The sequence below is a fragment of the Oncorhynchus mykiss genome, chromosome 10 (assembly GCF_057628025.1).
Source record: "Oncorhynchus mykiss isolate SJ-2025 chromosome 10, ASM5762802v1, whole genome shotgun sequence".
Classification (NCBI taxonomy): Eukaryota; Metazoa; Chordata; class Actinopteri; order Salmoniformes; family Salmonidae; genus Oncorhynchus; species Oncorhynchus mykiss.
Window position 1 is genome coordinate 11,080,001 of NC_143031.1, and position 21,485 is coordinate 11,101,485.

Sequence of the window (21,485 nt, forward strand, 5' to 3'; positions counted from 1 at the left end):
AGCTCATGATCTACATCTTCTGACAGGCAGGGAAAAGTCCAGATGTTTCGGCTCACTGGCTAAATAAGAATTTATTGAAGGCTGCATGATTGGCCAAGAGCCAAATGGTATCATCTTCATGACACGAGCAGAAATACTGTGTATTATCATCACTGCATTTCGTGTCAGAGGCAAAGCACTACAAAATCGCAGAGAAATATATATTTTTTTTAATTTTCCAAAAACAGTACTGCAAATGAGGGTACTCTAACTACTGCCAAATGACTTCTGTTACTTTCAACCAAAATATCTCCTCACTCAATTCCAAATGCTTTTTGATGAGCTGCTCAGCCCCAAAAACACAGTGGGTGGGAAGCGATGCAGAGAGGGGAAGGAACATGTATTTTTGTGAATCATCTCTTTGGCAAGTCCTCCTCTTTCTTTCTCTCTCAGATGATCAGAGCACACGCTTCCCTCTGTCAGCTGATCTGTGTGAGGCTGAGCACCAGGAGGTGCAGCAGAGAGCCTGGGAGAGATTTGCCCTGTGTTTTCCTTTCATGAGAGCAAATCTAAATGTGGCTATGCTATCCCTCTAAGGGGGAATGCCACAAAGCCACAAGCAAATTAATAAAACAAAGAACAACGCACAACGTGTCTGTTAACAGTGTGGCCAAGCTCACTGTCATCCAGGACCTCTATACCAGGAATACCCTAAAAATGATCAATGACTCCAGCCACCCAAGTCACTGTCTGTCCTCTCTGCTGTACCGAAGAGCCAAGTCTGGCACGGAAATGCTCCTGAACAGATTCTACCCCAAAGCCATAAGACGGCTGAACAGTTAAACAGCTACCTGGACTTTCTGCTTTTCACCCCCTACCTACATGGACAGAGTACTTCAATCAATCACCTAACCAAACCTACATGGACAGAGTACTTCAATCAATCACCTAACCAAACCTACATGTACAGAGTACTTCAATCAATCAGTTAACCAAACCTACATGTACAGAGTACTTCAATCAATCACCTAACCAAACCTACATGTACAGAGTACTTCAATCAATCACCTAACCAAACCTACATGGACAGAGTACTTCAATCAATCACCTAACCAAACCTACATGGACAGAGTACTTCAATCAATCACCTAACCAAACCTACATGTACAGAGTACTTCAATCAATCACCTAACCAAACCTACATGTACAGAGTACTTCAATCAATCACCTAACCAAACCTACATGGACAGAGTACTTCAATCAATCACCTAACCAAACCTACATGGACAGAGTACTTCAATCAATCACCTAACCAAACCTACATGTACAGAGTACTTCAATCAATCAATTAACCAAACCTACATGTACAGAGTACTTCAATCAATCACCTAACCAAACCTACATGTACAGAGTACTTCAATCAATCACCTAACCAAACCTACATGTACAGAGTACTTCAATCAATCACCTAACCAAACCTACATGTACAGAGTACTTCAATCAATCAATCACCTAACCACACCTACATGTACTGAGTACTTCAATCAATCAATCACCTAACCAAACCTACATGTACAGAGTACTTCAATCAATCAATCACCTAACCAAACCTACATGTACAGAGTACTTCAATCAATCAATTAACCAAACCTACATGTACAGAGTACTTCAAACAATCACCTGACCAAACCTACATGTACAGAGTACTTCAAACAATCACCTGACCAAACCTACATGTACAGAGTACTTCAATCAATCAGTTAACCAAACCTACATGTACATATTACCTCAATCACTCAACTACCTCATACCCCAGTACAGTGACTAAGTACCGGTACTACTTGTATATAGCGCATGTCCAGGCTAGCGCATGTCCAGGCCCGTCTGAAGTTTGCCAATGACCATCTGGATGATCCAGAGGAGGAATGGGAGAAGGTCATGTGGTCTGATGAAACAAAATAGAGCTTTTTGGTCTAAATTCCACTCGCCGTGTTTGGAGGAAGAAGAAGTATGAGTACAACCCCAAGAACACCATCCCAACCGTGAAGCATGGAGGTGGAAACATCATTCTTTTGGGATGCTTTTCTGCAAAGGGGACAGGACGACTGCACCGTAATGAGGGGACGATGGATGGGTCGTGGCTGGGTCTTGCAGCATGACAACAACCTCAAACACACAGCCAGGGCAACTAAGGAGTGGCTCCGTAAGAAGCATCTCAAGGTCCTGGAGTGGCCTAGCCAGTCTCCAGACCTGAACACAATATAATTTTTTTTTGGAGGGAGCTGAAAGTCCGTATTGCCCAGCGACAGCCCCAAAACCTGAAGGATCTGGAGAAGGTTGGAATGGATTAGTGGGCCAAAATCCCTGCTGCAGTGTGTGCAAACCTGGTCAAGAACTACAGGAAATGTATGATCTCTGTAATTGCAAACAAAGATTTCTGTACCAAATATTAAGTTCTGCTTTTCTGATGTATCAAATACATATGTCATGCAATAAAATGCTAATTAATTACTTAAAAATAATACAATGTGATTTTCTGGATTTTTTAGATTCTGTCTCTCACAGTTGAAGTGTACCTATGATAAAAATGACAGACCTCTACATGCTTTGTAAGTAGAAAACCTGCAAAATCGGCAGTGTATCAAATACTTGTTCTCCCCACTGCATGTCACTCACCATGGAAGTCGAAGACAGCGTCCTCTGTCAACAGGGGTCTCCTTGGAGATGTTGAGCCCGAACCTGACAGAGAAAATAAACAACTTTGCCACCCTGGATCCAGAGGTTCCAGCACCTTCTTCCTTGGGGGCTTCCCATTCAAGATCGGACCCGGAAGTACCTGCGTCTTTCTCCTCTGTTCTGTCTCCCTCTCCGATGGCTTCTACCTCGGGTTCAGATCCTCAGAGCTCACACCCTCATGAGACCGTGAGGCTGCCTGAGAGTCCGGCCCATTTAACATCACCAGCTGTCATCATAGGCAGCTCTATGGTGAGAAACATCTCTGTTCCCAAGGAAAAAAACCTGTGCTACACAGGAGCACGAGTACAGGACATCACAAGGCTGCTTCCGACTGTTCTATGACAGATGTTGGGGGCTGACACTGTCATAGTCCATGTGGGGTCAAATGACATCAGGAGTGCTAGCTCGGAACATCTCAAAAGGGATTTCAAAGAACTGATTTTTTTAATGGAAGCCTCTCAAACATAATCCAGGTATAAGCAGGAATCCCCCAGGGTAGCTGTTTAGGCCCCTTGCTTTTTTCAATCTTTACTAACGACATGCCACTGACTTTGAATAAAGCCAGAGTGTCTATGTAAGTGGATGACTCAATACTATACATGTCAGCTACTACAGCGACTGAAATGACTGCAACACTTAAGGAGCTGCAGTTAGTTTCGGAATGGGTAGTAAGGAATAAGTGAGTCCTAAATATTTCCAAACCTAAAAGCATTGTATTGGGAAAAATCATTCACTAAACCCTAAGCCTCAACTACATCTCATAATCAATAATGTGGATTTTAAACTGTCATGGTGGAAACATATTGATTCAACAGTAGCTAAGATGGGGAGAAGTCTGTCCATAATAAAGTGTTACTCTGCATTCCTAACAACAAGGCAGGTCCTACAGGCCCTGGTTTTGTCACACCTGGACTACTGTTCAGTAGTGTGGTCAGGTGCCACAAAAAGGGACTTGGGAAAATTGCAATTGTCTCAGAACAAGGCAGCCCGGCTAGCCCTTAAAAGTACACAGAGAGCTAACATTAATGACATGCATGTCAATCTCTCATGGCTCAAAGTAGAGGAGAGATTGACTTCTTCATTACTTGTTTTCGTAAGAGGTGTTGACAAGCTGAAGGTACCGAGCTGTCTGCTTTAAAATACTAGCACATAGCTCAGACACCCACGCATACCCCACAAGACATGCCATCAGAGGTCTATTCACAGTCTCTGAGTCTAGAAAAGACTATGGGGGGCGCACAGTACTACATAGAGCCATGACTACATGGAACTCTATTCCACATCCGGTAACTGATGCAACCAGTAAAATCAGATTTAAAAAGCAGGTAAAAATAAGAATTTGTTCTTAACTGACTTGCCTAGTTAAATAAAAAGGTAAAATAAAATACAAAATACAAAAAAAAAGAAGAAATATGAAGAACACAATGAGTAAGTAACATACTAAACTCAGCAACAAAAAAATAAACATCCTCTCCCTGTCAACTGCATTTCTTTTCAGCTAACTTAACATGTGTAAATATTTGTATGAACATAACAAGATTCAACAACTGAGACATAAACTGAACAAGTTCCACAGACATGTGACTAACAGAAATGGAATAATGTGTCCCTGAACAAAGGGGGGGGGGGGGTCAAAATCAAAAGTAACAGTGAGTGAGTATCTGGTGTGGCCACCAGCTGCATTAAAACCAGTTGCGACGAGCAAACCCGTATCCGGGAGCGTAATCATAGCCTCAAACGCATTAGCATAACGCAACGGACATAAATACCCCTAGAAACTTTTCCTATTCATGAAAATCGCAAATGAAATGAAATAAATATATTCAAACACAAGCTTAGCCTTTTGTTAACAACACTGTCATCTCAGATTTTCAAAATATGCGTTACAGCCAACGCTAGACAAGCATTTGTGTAAGTTTATCATGGCATAATGCTATGCTAGGCTCTGCTGGCAGCAGGCAACATTTTCACGAAAATAAGAAAAGCAACCAAATTAAATAATTTACCTTTGAAGAACTTCGGATGCTTTCACTCAGGAGACTCCCAGTTAGATAGCAAATGTTCCTTTTTTCCAAAAATATTATTTTTGTAGGCGATAAAGCTCCCGTTTCTTCACCATGCTTGGCTGAGAAATCGACCGAAAAATGCTACAACTATAACGCCAAACTTTTTTCAAAATTAGCTACATAATATTGACAGAAACACGGCAAACGTTGTTTAGGATCCATCCTCAAGGTGTTTTTAACAAATATATTTGATAATATATCCGTCGAGGCAGTTGGTTTCTCATAAGAAGCGATTGGAAAAATGGCTACCTCAGTATTAAACGCAAGGTTTTCTGCGGGAGACACCATGTGACCACATGCCATATATGCTCCCTTACAGCCATTCTTCAAGGGAAATGCCTAAAGACGTCACAATGCTGTAGACACCTTTTGGAAAACGTGGAAGCTCGTAGCTCATTCACAGCCATATAAGGAGTCATTGGCATGAGGCGGTTTAAAAAAATGTGTGTGTGTGTGTGAGTGTGTGTGTAGGGTCCTGTGGGTGTGTGTGTGTCTGTCTGTCTGTCTGTCTGTCTGTGTGTGTGTGTGTGTGTGTGTGTGTGTGTGTGTGTGAGTGTGTGTGTGTGTGTGTGTGTGTGTGTGTGTGTGTGTGTGTGTGTGTGTGTGAGTGTGTGTGTGTGTGTGTGTGTGTGTGTGTGTAGGGTCCTGTGGGTGTGTAAAGAGACATAGGCCAATAAAGACACAAGGTCAACTCAGATAGTAGATGTACCTATTTATCTTATTTATTTTATTTATTTGTCTTATTGCTTGGGGATAGAAGCTGTTCAAGAGCCTGTTGGTGCCAGACTTCATGCCCTGGTACCGCTTGCCGTGAAGCAGAGAGAATAGTCCATGTCTTGGGTGGTTGGAGTCTTCAACGGTTTTCCTGGGCCTTCCTACCACACCGCCTGCAATCCATGATATATGTCATGGATGGCAGGGAGCTCAGCCCCAGTGATGCACTGGAATGTCCGCACCACCTTCTGTAGCGCCATGAGATCGAAGGCGGTGCTATAGCCATACCAGGCAGTGATGCAGCCAGTCAAGATGCTCTCAGTGGTACAGCTGTATAACTTTTTGATGATTTGAGGGCCCATGACAAACTTTTTCAACCTCCTGAGGGGGAAGAGATGCTGTCGCTCCTTCTTCACGATTTTGCATGCGTGTTTGGACCATTTTAAGTCTTTACCCATTCGGACACTGAGGAACTTGAAGCTCTTGACCTGATACACTGCAGCCCCGTTGATGTGGATGGGGGCGTGTTCACCCCATGGTTTCCTGTAGTCCAAGATCAGCTCCTTCGTCTTACTGACACTGAGGGAAAGGTTGACCTCCACCTTGTAGGCTGACTCATCGTCGCCGGTGATCAGGCCTACCAACATCTTTACCAAACTTGATGGTGGTGTTGGAGTCATGCGTGGCCATGCAGTCGTGGGTGAACAGGGAGTACAGGAGGGGACTAAGCACATACCCGTGTGGCCCGTGTGTTAAGGGTTAGCGTGTTGAGGGAGGTGATGTTGCCTACCCTCACCACCTGGGGTCGGCCTGTCAGGAAGTCCAGGATCTAGTTGGAGAGGGAGGTGTTCAAACCAAGACTCATAAGCTTGGTGACAAGCTTGGAGGGGACAATAGTGTTGAACACTGAGCTGTAGTCAATGAACAGCATTCTCACATAGGTATTCCTCTTATCTGGGTGGGTGAGGGCAGTGTGGAGTGCAATTGAGATTGCATCATCTATGGATCTGTTAGGGCGGTATACACATTGGAGTGGGCCTAGGTTGTCTGGGATGGTGGAGTTAATGTGTGCCAAAACAACCTCTCAAAGTAGGGATGCACCGATATGACATTTTTTGCCGATACCGATATCCGATATTTCACTTGCCAAAAAAAACGATACTGGCCTCCCGAGTGATGCAGTGGTCTCAGGCAGTGCTAGCTATGCCACTAGAGAACCTGGTTCGAGTCCAGGCTCTGTCGCAGCTGGCCGCGACCGGGAGACCCATGGGGCGGCGCACAATTGGCACAGCGTCGTCCTGGTTAAGGGAGGGTTTGGCCGGCAGTGATGTTCCTGTCCTATCGCGCACCTCCGACACATTGGTGCGCCTGGCTTCCGGGTTAAGCGGGCGTTGTGTCAAGAAGCAGTGCGGCTTGGCTGGGTTGTGTTTTGGAGGACGAACGGCTCTCAATCTTCGCCTCTCCCGAGTCCGTACGGGAGTTGCAGCGATGGGACATGACTCTAACTACCAATTGGATAGCACGAAATTGGGGAGACAAAGGGGTAAAAATAACAATAATAAAAAATATAAAAACACATTTAAATACCTGATCCCGATAACCGATATTACACATTTTAGCGGGCCTTTTAAGCATTCTAGTACAGTTAAATAGTTGAAACACACACAAACACACACTGACCAAAAAGTTATTTTGTTGGCATTTATGTAAGTCCCCATTACCAGTAAAACATAATCAAAACCTATTTCTTTCACTTACTTGCTGTTTCGTTCATTTGTTCAGTCGTTTCTTTCTCAGCCAGGATTTCATCATACATGTCAAGCAGTGAAGTTTCAGCTCTGTCTGTTCGTGGCCTCTCTTCCTCTGTGCGCAATGTCACTGTGTCCGTTTTAATCTTGTTTAGCTGTGTCTGTAACCTTTCACGTAACCCCTGTTTCTTGTCTGCATCAAAGTAGCATTTTCCTTGTACCTAGCATGGAGCATGGTGGCGACACAGTAAAGAGGCTCAGAGAGAATGCCTGTTAAAGAAGTAGCGGTCCTTGTACCTAGCATCGAGCATGGTGGAGACACAGTAAAGAGGCTCAGAGAGAATGCCTGTTAAAGAAGTAGCGGTCCTTGTACCTAGCATCGAGCATGGTGGCGACACAGTAAAGAGGCTCAGAGAGAATGCCTGTTAAAGATGTATCGGTCCTTGTACCTAGCATCGAGCATGGTGGCGACACAGTAAAGAGGCTCAGAGAGAATGCCTGTTAAAGAAGTAGCGGTCCTTGTACCTAGCATCGAGCATGGTGGCGACACAGTAAAGATGCTCAGAGAAAATGCCACCGAATCGCTTGTTCACAGACTCTAGTAGAGTACTTTGTAAGTTTTAACCTCATGGTCTGTGTGGGCAGTTTTGTTGAGCAGGCGTTTCAATGCCATGACAGAGGGTATCACGTCTGCTGCAGACACAGTTGATGAGTTTATTTCTTGAGTCAGTTGTTCGAATGGAGCTAGGAGTGTGTTCATGATTTCAATGAGAGTCCACTGGTTTGTACTGATTGTTGCAGGTAACTCATAGTCGGCTGCGTACACGCCAAGCACTTGTTTTTGTTCCAGCATGCTCTCCATCATGTAAAAAGTACTGTTCCATCTGGTGGAAACATCTTGCTTAAGCCTTTTCCTTTTCATTCCAAGCTGCTCCTGTATTGCTTGCAGGCTGTATGCGAGCTGTGAGCGTTTAAAATGACCCACTGTCTTCCTACCTGTAGGTGATGTAATGACACCACGGCTGTGTCTGTCAGATATGCTGCGTTGGGCCAAAACACCTTCGTTCACAGCCAGTTGCAGCTTGCGTGCCATGCATGGCAAACTGGCAACTCCGCATTCTTCCAAAGCTTTTGTCATGTTACGTGCATTATCACATAGCACAACGTGCACTTTGTTCTTGGGGATTTTCCTAGTTTCAAACATATTCTCAAATGCCATTAAAATGGCAGCAGCGGTATGTGAACCAGCACATTCTTGAGCAATACGGCTTTCCTCAGTACAAAATCCTCAGCGACCCACAGTGCTGTCAGACTCAACATGCTCATGGGGCTGATGTCGCTGGACCAAATGTCACTTGTGAAGTTAATAGCAGTGACGCCCATAGCAAGTTGCTCATGGATGTGTGTTTCAACAATACTGTGTAACTCCGGTAGTGAATAGTGAATACTTGGTAGTGTGTAACGGGGCTTGAGGTGCTCGACCAGTCAGCAACAGCCAACATCATCCACGACAGAGAACGGTTGATTGTCACTGTTGATTGTCAAGGGCAATGAATTCCATTATCTTGGCGTTAATAGATTTCGCCTTTGAGTTGTCTCGCTGAAATGTTCTTACACTTTCAAATGACTGCTCGACTTGAACTTGTTAAGTTGTTGGAAGTGTAGCGCTTAGTTTTTTTCTGCTTTTGTTCTAAGTAGTCACTGAACGTCTAGGGCTGTTGCACTTTCAAATGAGCCATTAGGTTTGTGGTACCGAAAGATTTCACTTTCTCCCCTCCTCTGGAAATCACAGCTGCACAAACTGTATGTTAACTTCCATTGAAACTTCAAAATTGTTCCACACAGCAGACATTTTAGGAATGCTGTGTTGCACGTGTAGTGCTGTATTTTTCGTGCCGTCATTACATCACCTACCTACATTATACAGGTATGCACGTCAACTACCTACATTATACAGGTATGCACATCATCTACCTACATTATACAGGTATGCACGTCACCTACCTACATTATACAGGTATGCACATCATCTACCTACATTATATAGGTATGCACGTCATCTACCTACATTATATAGGTATGCACCTCATCTACCTACATTATACAGGTATGCACGTCATCTACCTGCGTTATATAGGTAAATCAAATCAAATCAAATCAAATTTTATTTGTCACATACACATGGTTAGCAGATGTTAATGCGAGTGTAGCGAAATGATTGTGCTTCTAGTTCCGACAATGCAGTAATAACCAACAAGTAATCTAACTAACAATTCCAAAACTACTGTCTTATACACAGTGTAAGGGGATAAAGAATATGTACATAAGGATATATGAATGAGTGATGGTACAGAGCAGCATAGGCAGGATACAGTAGATGGTATCGAGTACAGTATATACATGAGGTGAGTATGTAAACAAAGTGGCATAGTTAAAGTGGCTAGTGATACATGTATTACATAAGGATGCAGTCGATGATATAGAGTACAGTATATACGTATGCATATGAGATGAATAATGTAGGGTAAGTAACATTATATAAGGTAGCATTGTTTAAAGTGGCTAGTGATATATTTACATAATTTCCCATCAATTCCCATTATTAAAGTGGCTGGAGTTGAGTCAGTGTCAGTGTCAGTGTGTTGGCAGCAGCCACTCAATGTTAGTGGTGGCTGTTTAACAGTCTGATGGCCTTGAGATAGAAGCTGTTTTTCAGTCTCTCGGTCCCAGCTTTGATGCACCTGTACTGACCTCGCCTTCTGGATGATAGCGGGGTGAACAGGCAGTGGCTCGGGTGGTTGATGTCCTTGATGATCTTTATGGCCTTCCTGTAACATCGGGTGGTGTAGGTGTCCTGGGGGGCAGGTAGTTTGCCCCCGGTGATGCGTTGTGCAGACCTCACTACCCTCTGGAGAGCCTTACGGTTGTGGGCGGAGCAGTTGCCGTACCAGGCGGTGATACAGCCCGCCAGGATGCTCTCGATTGTGCATCTGTAGAAGTTTGTGAGTGCTTTTGGTGACAAACCGAATTTCTTCAGCCTCCTGAGGTTGAAGAGGCGCTGCTGCGCCTTCTTCACGATGCTGTCTGTGTGAGTGGACCAATTCAGTTTGTCTGTGATGTGTATGCCGAGGAACTTAAAACTTGCTACCCTCTCCACTACTGTTCCATCGATGTGGATAGGGGGGTGTTCCCTCTGCTGTTTCCTGAAGTCCACAATCATCTCCTTAGTTTTGTTGACGTTGAGTGTGAGGTTATTTTCCTGACACCACACTCCGAGGGCCCTCACCTCCTCCCTGTAGGCCGTCTCGTCGTTGTTGGTAATCAAGCCTACCACTGTTGTGTCGTCCACAAACTTGATGATTGAGTTGGAGGCGTGCGTGGCCACGCAGTCGTGGGTGAACAGGGAGTACAGGAGAGGGCTCAGAACGCACCCTTGTGGAGCCCAAGTGTTGAGGATCAGCGGGGTGGAGATGTTGTTGCCTACCCTCACCACCTGGGGGCGGTACCCAGTTGCACAGGTCCAGTACCCAGTTGCACAGGGCGGGGTCGAGACCCAGGGTCTCGAGCTTGATGATGAGCTTGGAGGGTACTATGGTGTTGAATGCCGAGCTGTAGTCGATGAACAGCATTCTCACATAGGTATTCCTCTTGTCCAGATGGGTTAGGGCAGTGTGCAGTGTGGTTGAGATTGCATCGTCTGTGGACCTATTTGGGCGGTAAGCAAATTGGAGTGGGTCTAGGGTGTCGGGTAGGGTGGAGGTGATATGGTCCTTGACTAGTCTCTCAAAGCACTTCATGATGACGGAAGTGAGTGCTACGGGGCGGTAGTCGTTTAGCTCAGTTACCTTAGCTTTCTTGGGAACAGGAACAATGGTGGCCCTCTTGAAGCATGTGGGAACAGCAGACTGGTATAGGGATTGATTGAATATGTCCGTAAACACACCGGCCAGCTGGTCTGCGCATGCTCTGAGGGCGCGGCTGGGGATGCCGTCTGGGCCTGCAGCCTTGCGAGGGTTAACACGTTTAAATGTCTTACTCACCTCGGCTGCAGTGAAGGAGAGTCCGCATGTTTTCGCTGCAGGCCGTGTCAGTGGCACTGTATTGTCCTCAAAGCGGGCCAAAAAGTTATTTAGTCTGCCTGGGTGCAGGACATCCTGGTCCGTGACTGGGCTGGATTTCTTCTTGTAGTCCGTGATTGACTGTAGACCCTGCCACATGCCTCTTGTGTCTGAGCCGTTGAATTGAGATTCTACTTTGTCTCTGTACTGACGCTTAGCTTGTTTGATAGCCTTGCGGAGGGAATAGCTGCACTGTTTGTATTCGGTCATGTTACCAGTCACCTTGCCCTGATTAAAAGCAGTGGTTCGCGCTTTCAGTTTCAAGCGAATGCTTTTAATCGTTGCTATGGGAACGACATCTTCAACGCACGTTCTAATGAACTCGCACACCGAATCAGCGTATTCGTCAATATTGTTATCTGATGCAATACGAAACATGTCCCAGTCCACGTGATGGAAGCAGTCTTGGAGTGTGGAGTCAGCTTGGTCGGACCAGCGGTGGACAGACCTCAGCGTGGGAGCCTCTTGTTTTAGTTTCTGTCTGTAGGCAGGGATCAACAAAATGGAGTCGTGGTCAGCTTTTCCGAAAGGAGGGCGGGGCAGGGCCTTATATGCGTCGCGGAAGTTAGAGTAACAATGATCCAAGGTTCCGGATTAATGGATTCCAGTTTGCAAAGAGTCAAATAAAGTTTGTTCAGAGCCATCGATGTGTCTGCTTGGGGGGGGGATATATACGGCTGTGATTATAATCAAAGAGAATTCTCTTGGTAGATAATGCGGTCTACATTTGATTGTGAGGAATTCTAAATCAGGTGAACAGAAGGATTTGAGTTCCTGTATGTTTCTTTCATCACACCATGTCTCGTTAGCCATAAGGCATACGCCCCCGCCCCTCTTCTTACCAGAAAGATGTTTGTTTCTGTCGGCGCGATGCGTGGAGAAACCCGCTGGCTGCACCGCCCCCGATAGCGTCTCTCGAGTGAGCCATGTTTCCGTGAAGCAAAGAACGTTACAGTCTCTGATGTCCCTCTGGAATGCTACCCTTGCTCGGATTTCATCAACCTTGTTGTCAAGAGACTGGACATTGGCGAGAAGGATGCTAGGGAGTGGTGCACGATGTGCCCGTCTCCGGAGTCTGACCAGAAGACCGCCTCGTTTCCCTCTTTTTCGGAGTCGTTTTTTTGGGTCGCTGCATGGGATCCATTCCGTTGTCCTGGGTGAAAGGCAGAACACAGGATCCGCGTCGCGAAAAACATATTCTTGGTCGTACTGATGGTGAGTTGACGCTGATCTTATATTCAGTAGTTCTTCTCGACTGACTGTATGTAATGAAACCTAAGATGACCTGGGGTACTAATGTAAGAAATAACACGTAAAAAAACAAAACACTGCATAGTTTCCTAGGAACGCGAAGCGAGGCGGCCATCTCTGTCGGCGCCGGAAGTAATGTCGTCATCTACCTACATTATACAGGTATGCACGTCATCTACCTACATTATACAGGTATGCACGTCATCTACCTACATTATACAGGTATGCACGTCATCTACCTACATTATACAGGTATGCACGTCAGCTTCGACATCGGTTTTGCACATCAGTGTTAAACTAGACATAGAGCCGATGCCAATGTTGGCATTTTCAGCGAATATGGGCAGATTCCGATATGCTTACCGATATATCGTGCATCCCTATCTCAAAGCACTTCATGATTACAGATGTGAGTGCTACAGGTTGGTAGTCAATGTGGCATGAATACTTAAGAGTTCTTGAGGACAGGAATGATGGTGGTCATCTTAAAACATGTGGAGATTACAAACTGGGACAAGGAGAGGTTGAAAATTACTGTGAATATGCCTGCCAGCTGTTCTGCGCATGCTCTGAGAACGCACCCTGGAATACCGTCGGGGCCTGCGTCCTTGCGGGTGTTGACCTGATTAATGACCTTGCTCAAGCCTCCCGGGTGGCGCAGTGGTTAAGGGCGCTGTACTGCAGCGCCAGCTGTGCCATCAGAGTCCCTGGGTTCGCGCCCAGGCTCTGTCGTAACCGGCCGCGACCGGGAGGTCCGTGGGGCGACGCACAATTGGCCGAGCGTCGTCCGGGTTAGGGAGGGATTGGTCGGTAGGGATCTCCTTGTCTCATCGCGCACCAGCGACTCCTGTGGCGGGCCGGGCGCAGTGCGCGCTAGCCAAGGTTGCCAGGTCCACGGTGTAGCCTCCGACACATTGGTGCGGCTGGCTTCCGGGTTGGATGCACGCTGTGTTAAGAAGCAGTACGGCTGGTTGGGTTGTGTATCGGAGGACGCATGACATTCAGCCTTCGTCTCTCCCGAGCCCGTACGGGAGTTGTAGCAATGAGACAAGATAGTAGCTACTACAACAATTGGATACCACGAAATTGGGGAGAAAAAGGGGTAAAAAATTAAAAAATAAATTACAAAAAAATTAAAAATTAAAATGACCTTGCTCAAGTCAACCTCGGAGAGCGAGGTCACCCAATTCTTCTGGATCGCTGATGGCACGATGTTGTTGTTGTCAAAGTGTGCATAAAATGTATTGAGTTTGTCTGGTAGACAATTTCCTGGACAAAATGTTTCATGTAATTTTCTACTTAGCAGTAGAAAACCTAAACAGTATATTTGACCTCTCAGCTTCACTATCAAATCTAGAAAATGTCAAGCAGACAACCTCAGAAAAGTAGGATAGGATGCCGTTGGCGGAGCCGGGAGGGTCATCAGCAACATGGGAAACACCTGGGCCCGGGTGTGTCCCAGGATAAATAGACCTCTTCCACATTCATTGGGAGACTCTCCACGCAGACATACAAATAAACAATAGTGTATAGGTTACCTTAGTTAATAAATATATTTTGTTATTCCTTATCTCCACATTGTCTCCCTTTTTGTTACGGGCTTGGAGCCGGTTCGTGACAGTTATCTATCCAAAACGGAGATGTATGGATAAACCACTTCTCCAATCTTTTTGGCTCTATAACAAAGAACAAGCAGCAAAAACATATACATGATCAAATACACATTTTAGGACCAACTATTAAAAGACTGCAAGAACCCACTGGATTCTCCAATTACATTGAATGAACCACCAGACAAAATACAAACCCTCCAACCCAAAAAGGCCTGTGGGGTTGATTGTATCCTAAAAGAAAGACAAGGCCAAAAGGGCCTTCTATGCCATCAAAGTGAATATAACATTTGACATTCCAATTACGATCTTGCTAAAAAATACTTGAATCAGTTACAGAACCCATTGCCTGTGATGGTTATGAGGTCTGGGGTCCGCTCACCAACCAAGAATTCACAAATGGGACAAACAGTCACGTTGATAACAATGATTCGGGAGACAGGGGCAGGAATGCGTAATAGTTTTTTTTTATTGTACCCAATTTACGGCGTGCTGTGTAAAAGGCACGGGGATGAAGACCAAACAAACACTATACAAAAAACACAGGGTTGAAACCCAAACAAAAGAGTGAGGAGTACCTCGAATAATTAAAACACGCACACAATGATTAACACACAATGATTAACACACGGTTCGAGACCTGTAATCATACGTGTAATCCACAATGGCATGAAAGCCAAAACACACAGGTCCTCACACGCACCAACAGATATTGTAACAATAATGGACAGCACCATGGTGAACAAAGGACACACTTATACAATAACTAATCAGTGGGAATAGGGGACAGGTGTGCGTGATGAAAGTTCCAGAGGGATCCGTGACAACACCAAATTGAGACTCTGCGTGCAGAATTCTGCCAAAATATCCTCTGTGTACAATGTGAAACACCAAATAAGGCATGCAGAGCAGAATTAGGCCGATACCCGCTAATTATCCAAATCCAGAAAAAAGCTGTTAAATTCTACAACCACCTAAAAGGAAGTGATTCCCAAACCCTCCATAGCAAAGCCATCACCTTCAGAGAAATGAACCTGGAGAAGAGTCCCCTAAGCAAGCTGGTCCTGGGGCTCAGGAAACAAAAACAAATAGACCCCATAGAGCCCAAGGACAGCAACACAATTAGAAATAACCAAATCATGAGAAATCATGGCAGAATACCTGACCACTGTGACTGACCCAAACTTAAGGAAATCTTTGACTATGTACAGACTCAGTGAGCATAGCCTTGCTATTGAGAAAGGTCGCCGTAGGCAGACCTGGCTCTCAAGAGAAGACAGGCTATGTGCACACTGCCCACAAAATGAGGTGGAAACTGAGCTGCACTTCGTAACCTCCTGCCAAATGTATGACCATAGAGACACATATTTCCCTCAGATTACACAGATCCACAAAAAAATCTAATGTTTGATAAACTCCCATATCTATTGGCTGAAATACCACAGTGTGCAATCATAGCAGCAAGATTTGTGACCTGTTGCCACAAGAAAAGGGCAACCAGTGAAGAACAAACACCATTGTAAATAGAACCTATATTTATGTTTATTTATTTGACCTTTTGTTTATTAACTATTTAAAATCACTTTTGTTTATCTATTTCACTTGTTTTGGCAATGTAAACATATGTTTCCCATGCTAATAAAATTGAAATGGAATAGTTGGGCAGATCATGGCTGGGTCTTTCTTTGTCATCCGTAATGGACTGGAGCCCCTGCCACATGCGGCGGGCGATGGAGCCTGTGTTATACGATTCCACCTTGTTCCTATGTTGCCCTTTTGCTCGTTTGATGACTGCTGAGGTCGTAGCCGGACTCCTTGTACTTATTCCTGTCCTCAGACATAGCCTCAGGGTTGTCTACAATAGCTCTGTGTACGGTAAACCCTGTCCTTTAGTTCAGTGTCAACCTCAATGTTAATGCAGGGCTTTTGATTCGGGAAGCAGAAAACCCTCAACGTGGCCGATACATTTTCTAATGAAGCCGGTGACTGAGGTGGCTAGCTTGTCAATGTTATCGGCAGAGTCTAGAAACATATTCCAATCAGCGCTAGCAAAGCAGTCCTGTAACATAATCTCTGATTCTGGTGACCACTTCTCAACGGCAGCGAGTGACAGGTACTTCCAGTTTATATATTCATATTCCAGTCCTTCACTTAGATGTGTGTGTATCAGGTAGTTGTTGTGGAATTGTTAGATGTGTGTGTATCAGGTAGTTGTTGTGGAATTGTTAGATGTGTGTGTATCAGGTCGTTGTTGTGGAATTGTTAGATTACTTGTTAAATAATGCTGCACTGTCAGAACTAGAAGCACAAGCATTTTGCTACACTTGCAATAACATCTGCTAACCATGTGTATGTGACCAATACAATTTGATTTGATTTGAGTTTCTGCTTGTAAACACTCTTACTGACAGTTGTGGCTGCTTCGCGTGATGTATTGTTGTCTCTACCTTTTTGCCATTTGTGCTGTTGTCTGTGCCCAATCATTTTTGTACCATGTTTGTGCTGCTACCATGTTGTGCTGCTACCATGTTGTGTTGCTACTTTGTTGATGTCATGTTGTGTTGCTAACATGCTGTGTTGTTGTCTTAGGTCTCTCCTTATGTAGTGTTTTGGTGTCTCTTTTGTCGTGATGTGTTTTGTCCTACTTTTTTACATTTTATCCCAGCCCCCGCAGGAGGCCTTTGGTCTCCTGGCAGGCCCTCATGTCCTGTCCCTATGCAGCCAGAGCAGAGCAGGCCACACTACATATAGCTGGCAACTCTCACCAGATGGATGAGCCACACGCTGTATTATTCAATAGCTGTAATAATGTAGAATTCAAAAATCAGACAATTTTAATATATAACAAACATGGATACATGTTAATGAGACATATTTCAATAAACAAATGACAACAATTATATAATTACAAAATATGATTTACAGTAGGCTAGTTTTGACATAGGCAGAGTGAGGTGGCATAAGTTTAGTGAGATGACGTAGGCCTAGTGAGGTGGCATAAGTTTAGTGAGGTGACGTAGGCCTAGTGAGGTGGCATAAGTTTAGTGAGGTGACGTAGGCCTAGTGAGGTGGCATAAGTTTAGTGAGATGACGTAGGCCTAGTGAGGTGGCATAAGTTTAGTGAGGTGACGTAGGCCTAGTGAGGTGGCATAAGTTTAGTGAGGTGACGTAGGCCTAGTGAGGTGGCATAAGTTTAGTGAGATGACGTAGGCCTAGTGAGGTGGCCTTATGTCAAACCTAAACATCACGTCAATATTTCAATAGTTTCAAGTAAAACCAGGAACCTTGTATTACCATATATACTGAGTATACTAAACATTAAGGGCAGCTGTTCTTTCCATGACACAGACTGATGAATAGACTGACCAGGTGAATCCAGGTGAAAGCTATGATCCCTTATTGATGCCACTTCAATCAGTGTAGATAAAGGGGAGGAGACAGGTTAAATAATGATTTTTAAGCATTGAAACAATTGAGACATGGATTGTGTATATGTGCCATTCAGAGGGTGAATGGGCAAGACAAAAGATTTAAGTGCCTTTGAACCGGGTATGGTAGTAGGTGCCAAACGCACCAGTTTGTGTCAAGAACTGCAACGCTGCTGGGTTTTTCACTCTCAAAAGTTTCCTGTGTGTATTTTTATTATTTAACCTTTATTTACCTAGGCAAGTCAGTTAAGGACAAATTCTTATTTACAATGACGGCCTGCCCCGGCCAAACCCAAACCCGGACAATGCTGGGCCAATTGTGTGCTGCACTATGGGACTCCAAATCACGGCCGATTGTGATACAGCCTGGAACCGAACCAGGGTCGGTAGTGACACCTCTAGCACTGAGTTGAAATGTCTTAGACCGCTGTGCCACTCGGGAATCCCTGGTCCACCACCACCCAAAGGAAATCCAGCCAACCTGACACAACTGTGGGAAGCATTGGAGTCAACATGGGCCAGCATACCTGTGGAACACTTTTGACACATTGTAGAGTCCATGTCCAGATGAATTGAGGCTGTTCAACTCAATATTAGGAAGGTGTTTCTAATGTTTGGTATAGTCAGTGTATTGTTGCCTAATGAATTGACTCTTATGAAGTCTTACTTATTAACGTTGTTTTGGTTGTCATGGTCAGATGACCTGTCCTTGACCACCATGTTGGACTAAGGAAATGGCACATGCTTGTCTCTCGTCTTTTTTAACAGCATCCAGTGTTGCAATATCTTTTTTAACTTCTTGATGCACCCATCTCGTTAGCGGGATCATTTACGTCAACATCAGCTGGATTGCACGCCAAATTCAAATTTAAATGACTAAAAATATTACATTTTCATGAAATCACAAGTGCAATATAGCAAAACACATCTTAGCTTGTTGTTAATCCCACCTGGCTTGTCAGATTTCAATAAAGCTTTTTGGCGAAAGCGTTTATGTAAGAACATCTCTCTAGCCTAAGTAGATTAGATTGGTCAAGTAGATTGGTCACGAAAGTCAGAAAAGCAATAAATTAAATCGCTTACCTTTGATTATCTTCGGATGTTTGCACTCACGAGACTCCCAGTTACACAATAAATTATCCTTTTGTTCCATAAAGATGATTTTTATATCCAAAATACCTCCACATTTTTGGCGCGTTATGTTCAGAAATCCACAGGCTCGAGCGGTCACGACATCGCAGACGAAAATTCCAAATAGTATCCGTAATGTTCACAGAAACATGTCAAATGTTTTTTATCATCAATCCTCAAGTTGTGTTTTCAATATATAATCGATAATATATCAACCGGGACTTTAGCTTTGTCAATAGCAGAGAGAGACACAATGGCTGCTCCAAACTGTTGCGCAAGCAAAACTCTGGGGACACCCAGCTATACACTGACGCGATGTGATCTTTCTCGCTCATTTTTCAAAATAAAAGCCTGAAACTATGTCTAAAGACTGTTCACAACATGGGGAAGCCATAGGAAAAGGAATTTGGTTGATACCCCTTTAAATGGAGCGAAGGCAGGCAATGGAACATGGAGCTTCAAAATAGAGGCCACTTCCTGGTTGATTTTTCCTCAGGTTTTCACCTGCAATATCAGTTCTGTTATACTCACAAAACAATATTTTTACAGTTTTGGAAACTTTAGAGTGTTTTCTATCCTAATCTGACAATTATAGGCATATTTTAGATTCTGGGCCTGAGAAATAGGCCGTTAAATTTGGGTACGTTTTTCATCCAAAAATAAAAATACTGCCCCCTACACTCAACAGGTTTTTAACAGCATCCAGTGTTGCAGGCAGTTTATTGCCACCATAGTAGAGTTGCTACTCTGTTCAGCTTTGGCTGAGGGAGAAATGTTCTATGTCCTGTCTTGAAAGTTCATACACCTTACACAAGCTGCTGCAGATACATTAATTATGTTAGCACACGTTCCAGCAGGTATATCTCACTGATCATCCCCAAAGCCAACATCTCATTTGGCTGCCTTTCCTTCCAGTTCTCTGCTGCCAGTGACTGGAACGAATTGCAAAAATCGCTGAAGTTGGAGACTTGTATTTACCTCACCAACTTTAAACATCAACTATCTGAGCAGCTAACCGATCGCAGCAGCCCGTCTGTAAATAGCCCACCCAATCTACCTACCTCATTCCCATACTGTTTTTATTTTATTTACTTTCCTGCTCTTTTGCACACCAATATCTCTACTTGCACATCATCATCTGCTCATTTATCACTCAAGTGTTAATCTGTTAAATTGTAATTATTCGCTCCTATGGCCTATTTATTGCCTACCTCCTCATGCCTTTTGCACACACTGTATATATACTTTATTTTATTCTACTGTGCCATTGACTTGTTTATTGTGTTATTGGCTTGTTTATTGTTTACTCCATGTGTAACTCTGTGTCACACTGCTTTGCTTTATCTTGACCAGGTCGCAGTTGTAAATGAGAACTTGTTCTCAACTAGCCTACCTGGTTAAATAAATGTGAAATAAAAAATAAAACATGTAAACATAGGCCTACAGATGAAACCTAGCCAATTCCACAGCGGAACTCCCGACTTCACACGGTTTGAAATTTCAATCTGACTATGGCTGTTTGCCTAGAAAAAGAAACGGCAGAGAGCAGGGTGTTATGCTCTGTTCGTCCCAGTCAACCCCCAGCCTCTTCTCTATAAATACAAGTGCGATGGTTCCCGAACTGACCTAACCTGCTTCTGGTTTCCCAGTACCCACAGAAAAGAGCGCGCACATGCTATAACATAACATGACAGGTCCGTAGCCTACCTTCGGTGTGACAGCTGGAGGAGAGGATGGTGCTCGAGGGTCTGAAGAGGTAAGGTAGGTACCGGGAGAAGCATTTCATCTTTTTGGTTGTTGTTGGCTGCGCATCACTATCAAGTTCACATCGTAGGCTACTCTACACCGACTGCATTGACAAGGCAGAAAGAAACTAATCGCTGGAGAGAGGTCATGGTCTTCGGCATGACTTTTTATCGCCTTATATAAACGGGAATCCTTCCTTCAGTGCTAACCTAGCAGGAAGAGAGGATAGGTCTCCGCGCGCTATGCTACTCTCATAAAGCATGCTTCTTCCCCCTAGTCGCCAGCAGGACACGAGAATGTTATTTTTGCTGGAGTCGGCTGCTATGGAAGTAGGGGCAGACTGGGACGAGAATTCGGCCCAGGCATTTTATCCACACCTGCCCACTTCACCGTACCAGTGAAAGGCAATACATCTTACTCATCCTCTTTTTTAACCAGCTCATGTTTAAAACAAACGCAATATGTAAAAACACAAAACCAACACTGTTTAGGGCAACAGGTAGCTTAGTGGTTAACAGTGTTGGGCCAGTAACCAAAAAAAAACGATACCGATTAATCGGCCGATTAAAAAAAAAAAATATTTGTAATAATGACAATTACAACAATACTAAATGAACACTTATTTTAACTTAATATAATAGATCAATAAAAATCTATTTAGCCTCAAATAAATAATGAAGCATGTTCAATTTGGTTTAAATAATGCAAAAACAAAGTGTTGGAGAATTAAAAGTGCAATATGTGCCATGTAAAAAAGATAACGTTTGAGTTCCTTGCACAGAACATGAGAACATATGAAAGTTAGTGGTTCCTTTTAACATGAGACCTCAATATTCCAAGGTAAGAGATTTTAGGTTGTAGTTAATATAGTATTTATAGGACTATTTATCTCTATACCATTTGTATTTCATATACCTTTGACTAGTGGATGTTCTTATAGGCACTATAGTATTTCCAG

At 44.0% G+C, this 21,485-nt stretch overlaps 1 protein-coding gene across 1 annotated transcript in view; it reads right to left on the reverse strand.

Moving 5' to 3' along the window:
• LOC110533330 (serine/threonine-protein phosphatase 2A 55 kDa regulatory subunit B beta isoform) overlaps positions 1 to 20,825 on the reverse strand; it is a 141,149-nt gene extending 120,324 nt beyond the window's left edge. Inside the window, exon 1 of the mRNA XM_090188961.1 lies at positions 20,489 to 20,825. Within this exon, the coding sequence (XP_090045087.1) occupies positions 20,489 to 20,567 (79 nt within the window). The 5' untranslated portion in view covers positions 20,568 to 20,825. The remainder of the gene's footprint in view (positions 1 to 20,488) is intronic.
• Between the last annotated feature and the right edge of the window lie 660 nt (positions 20,826 to 21,485).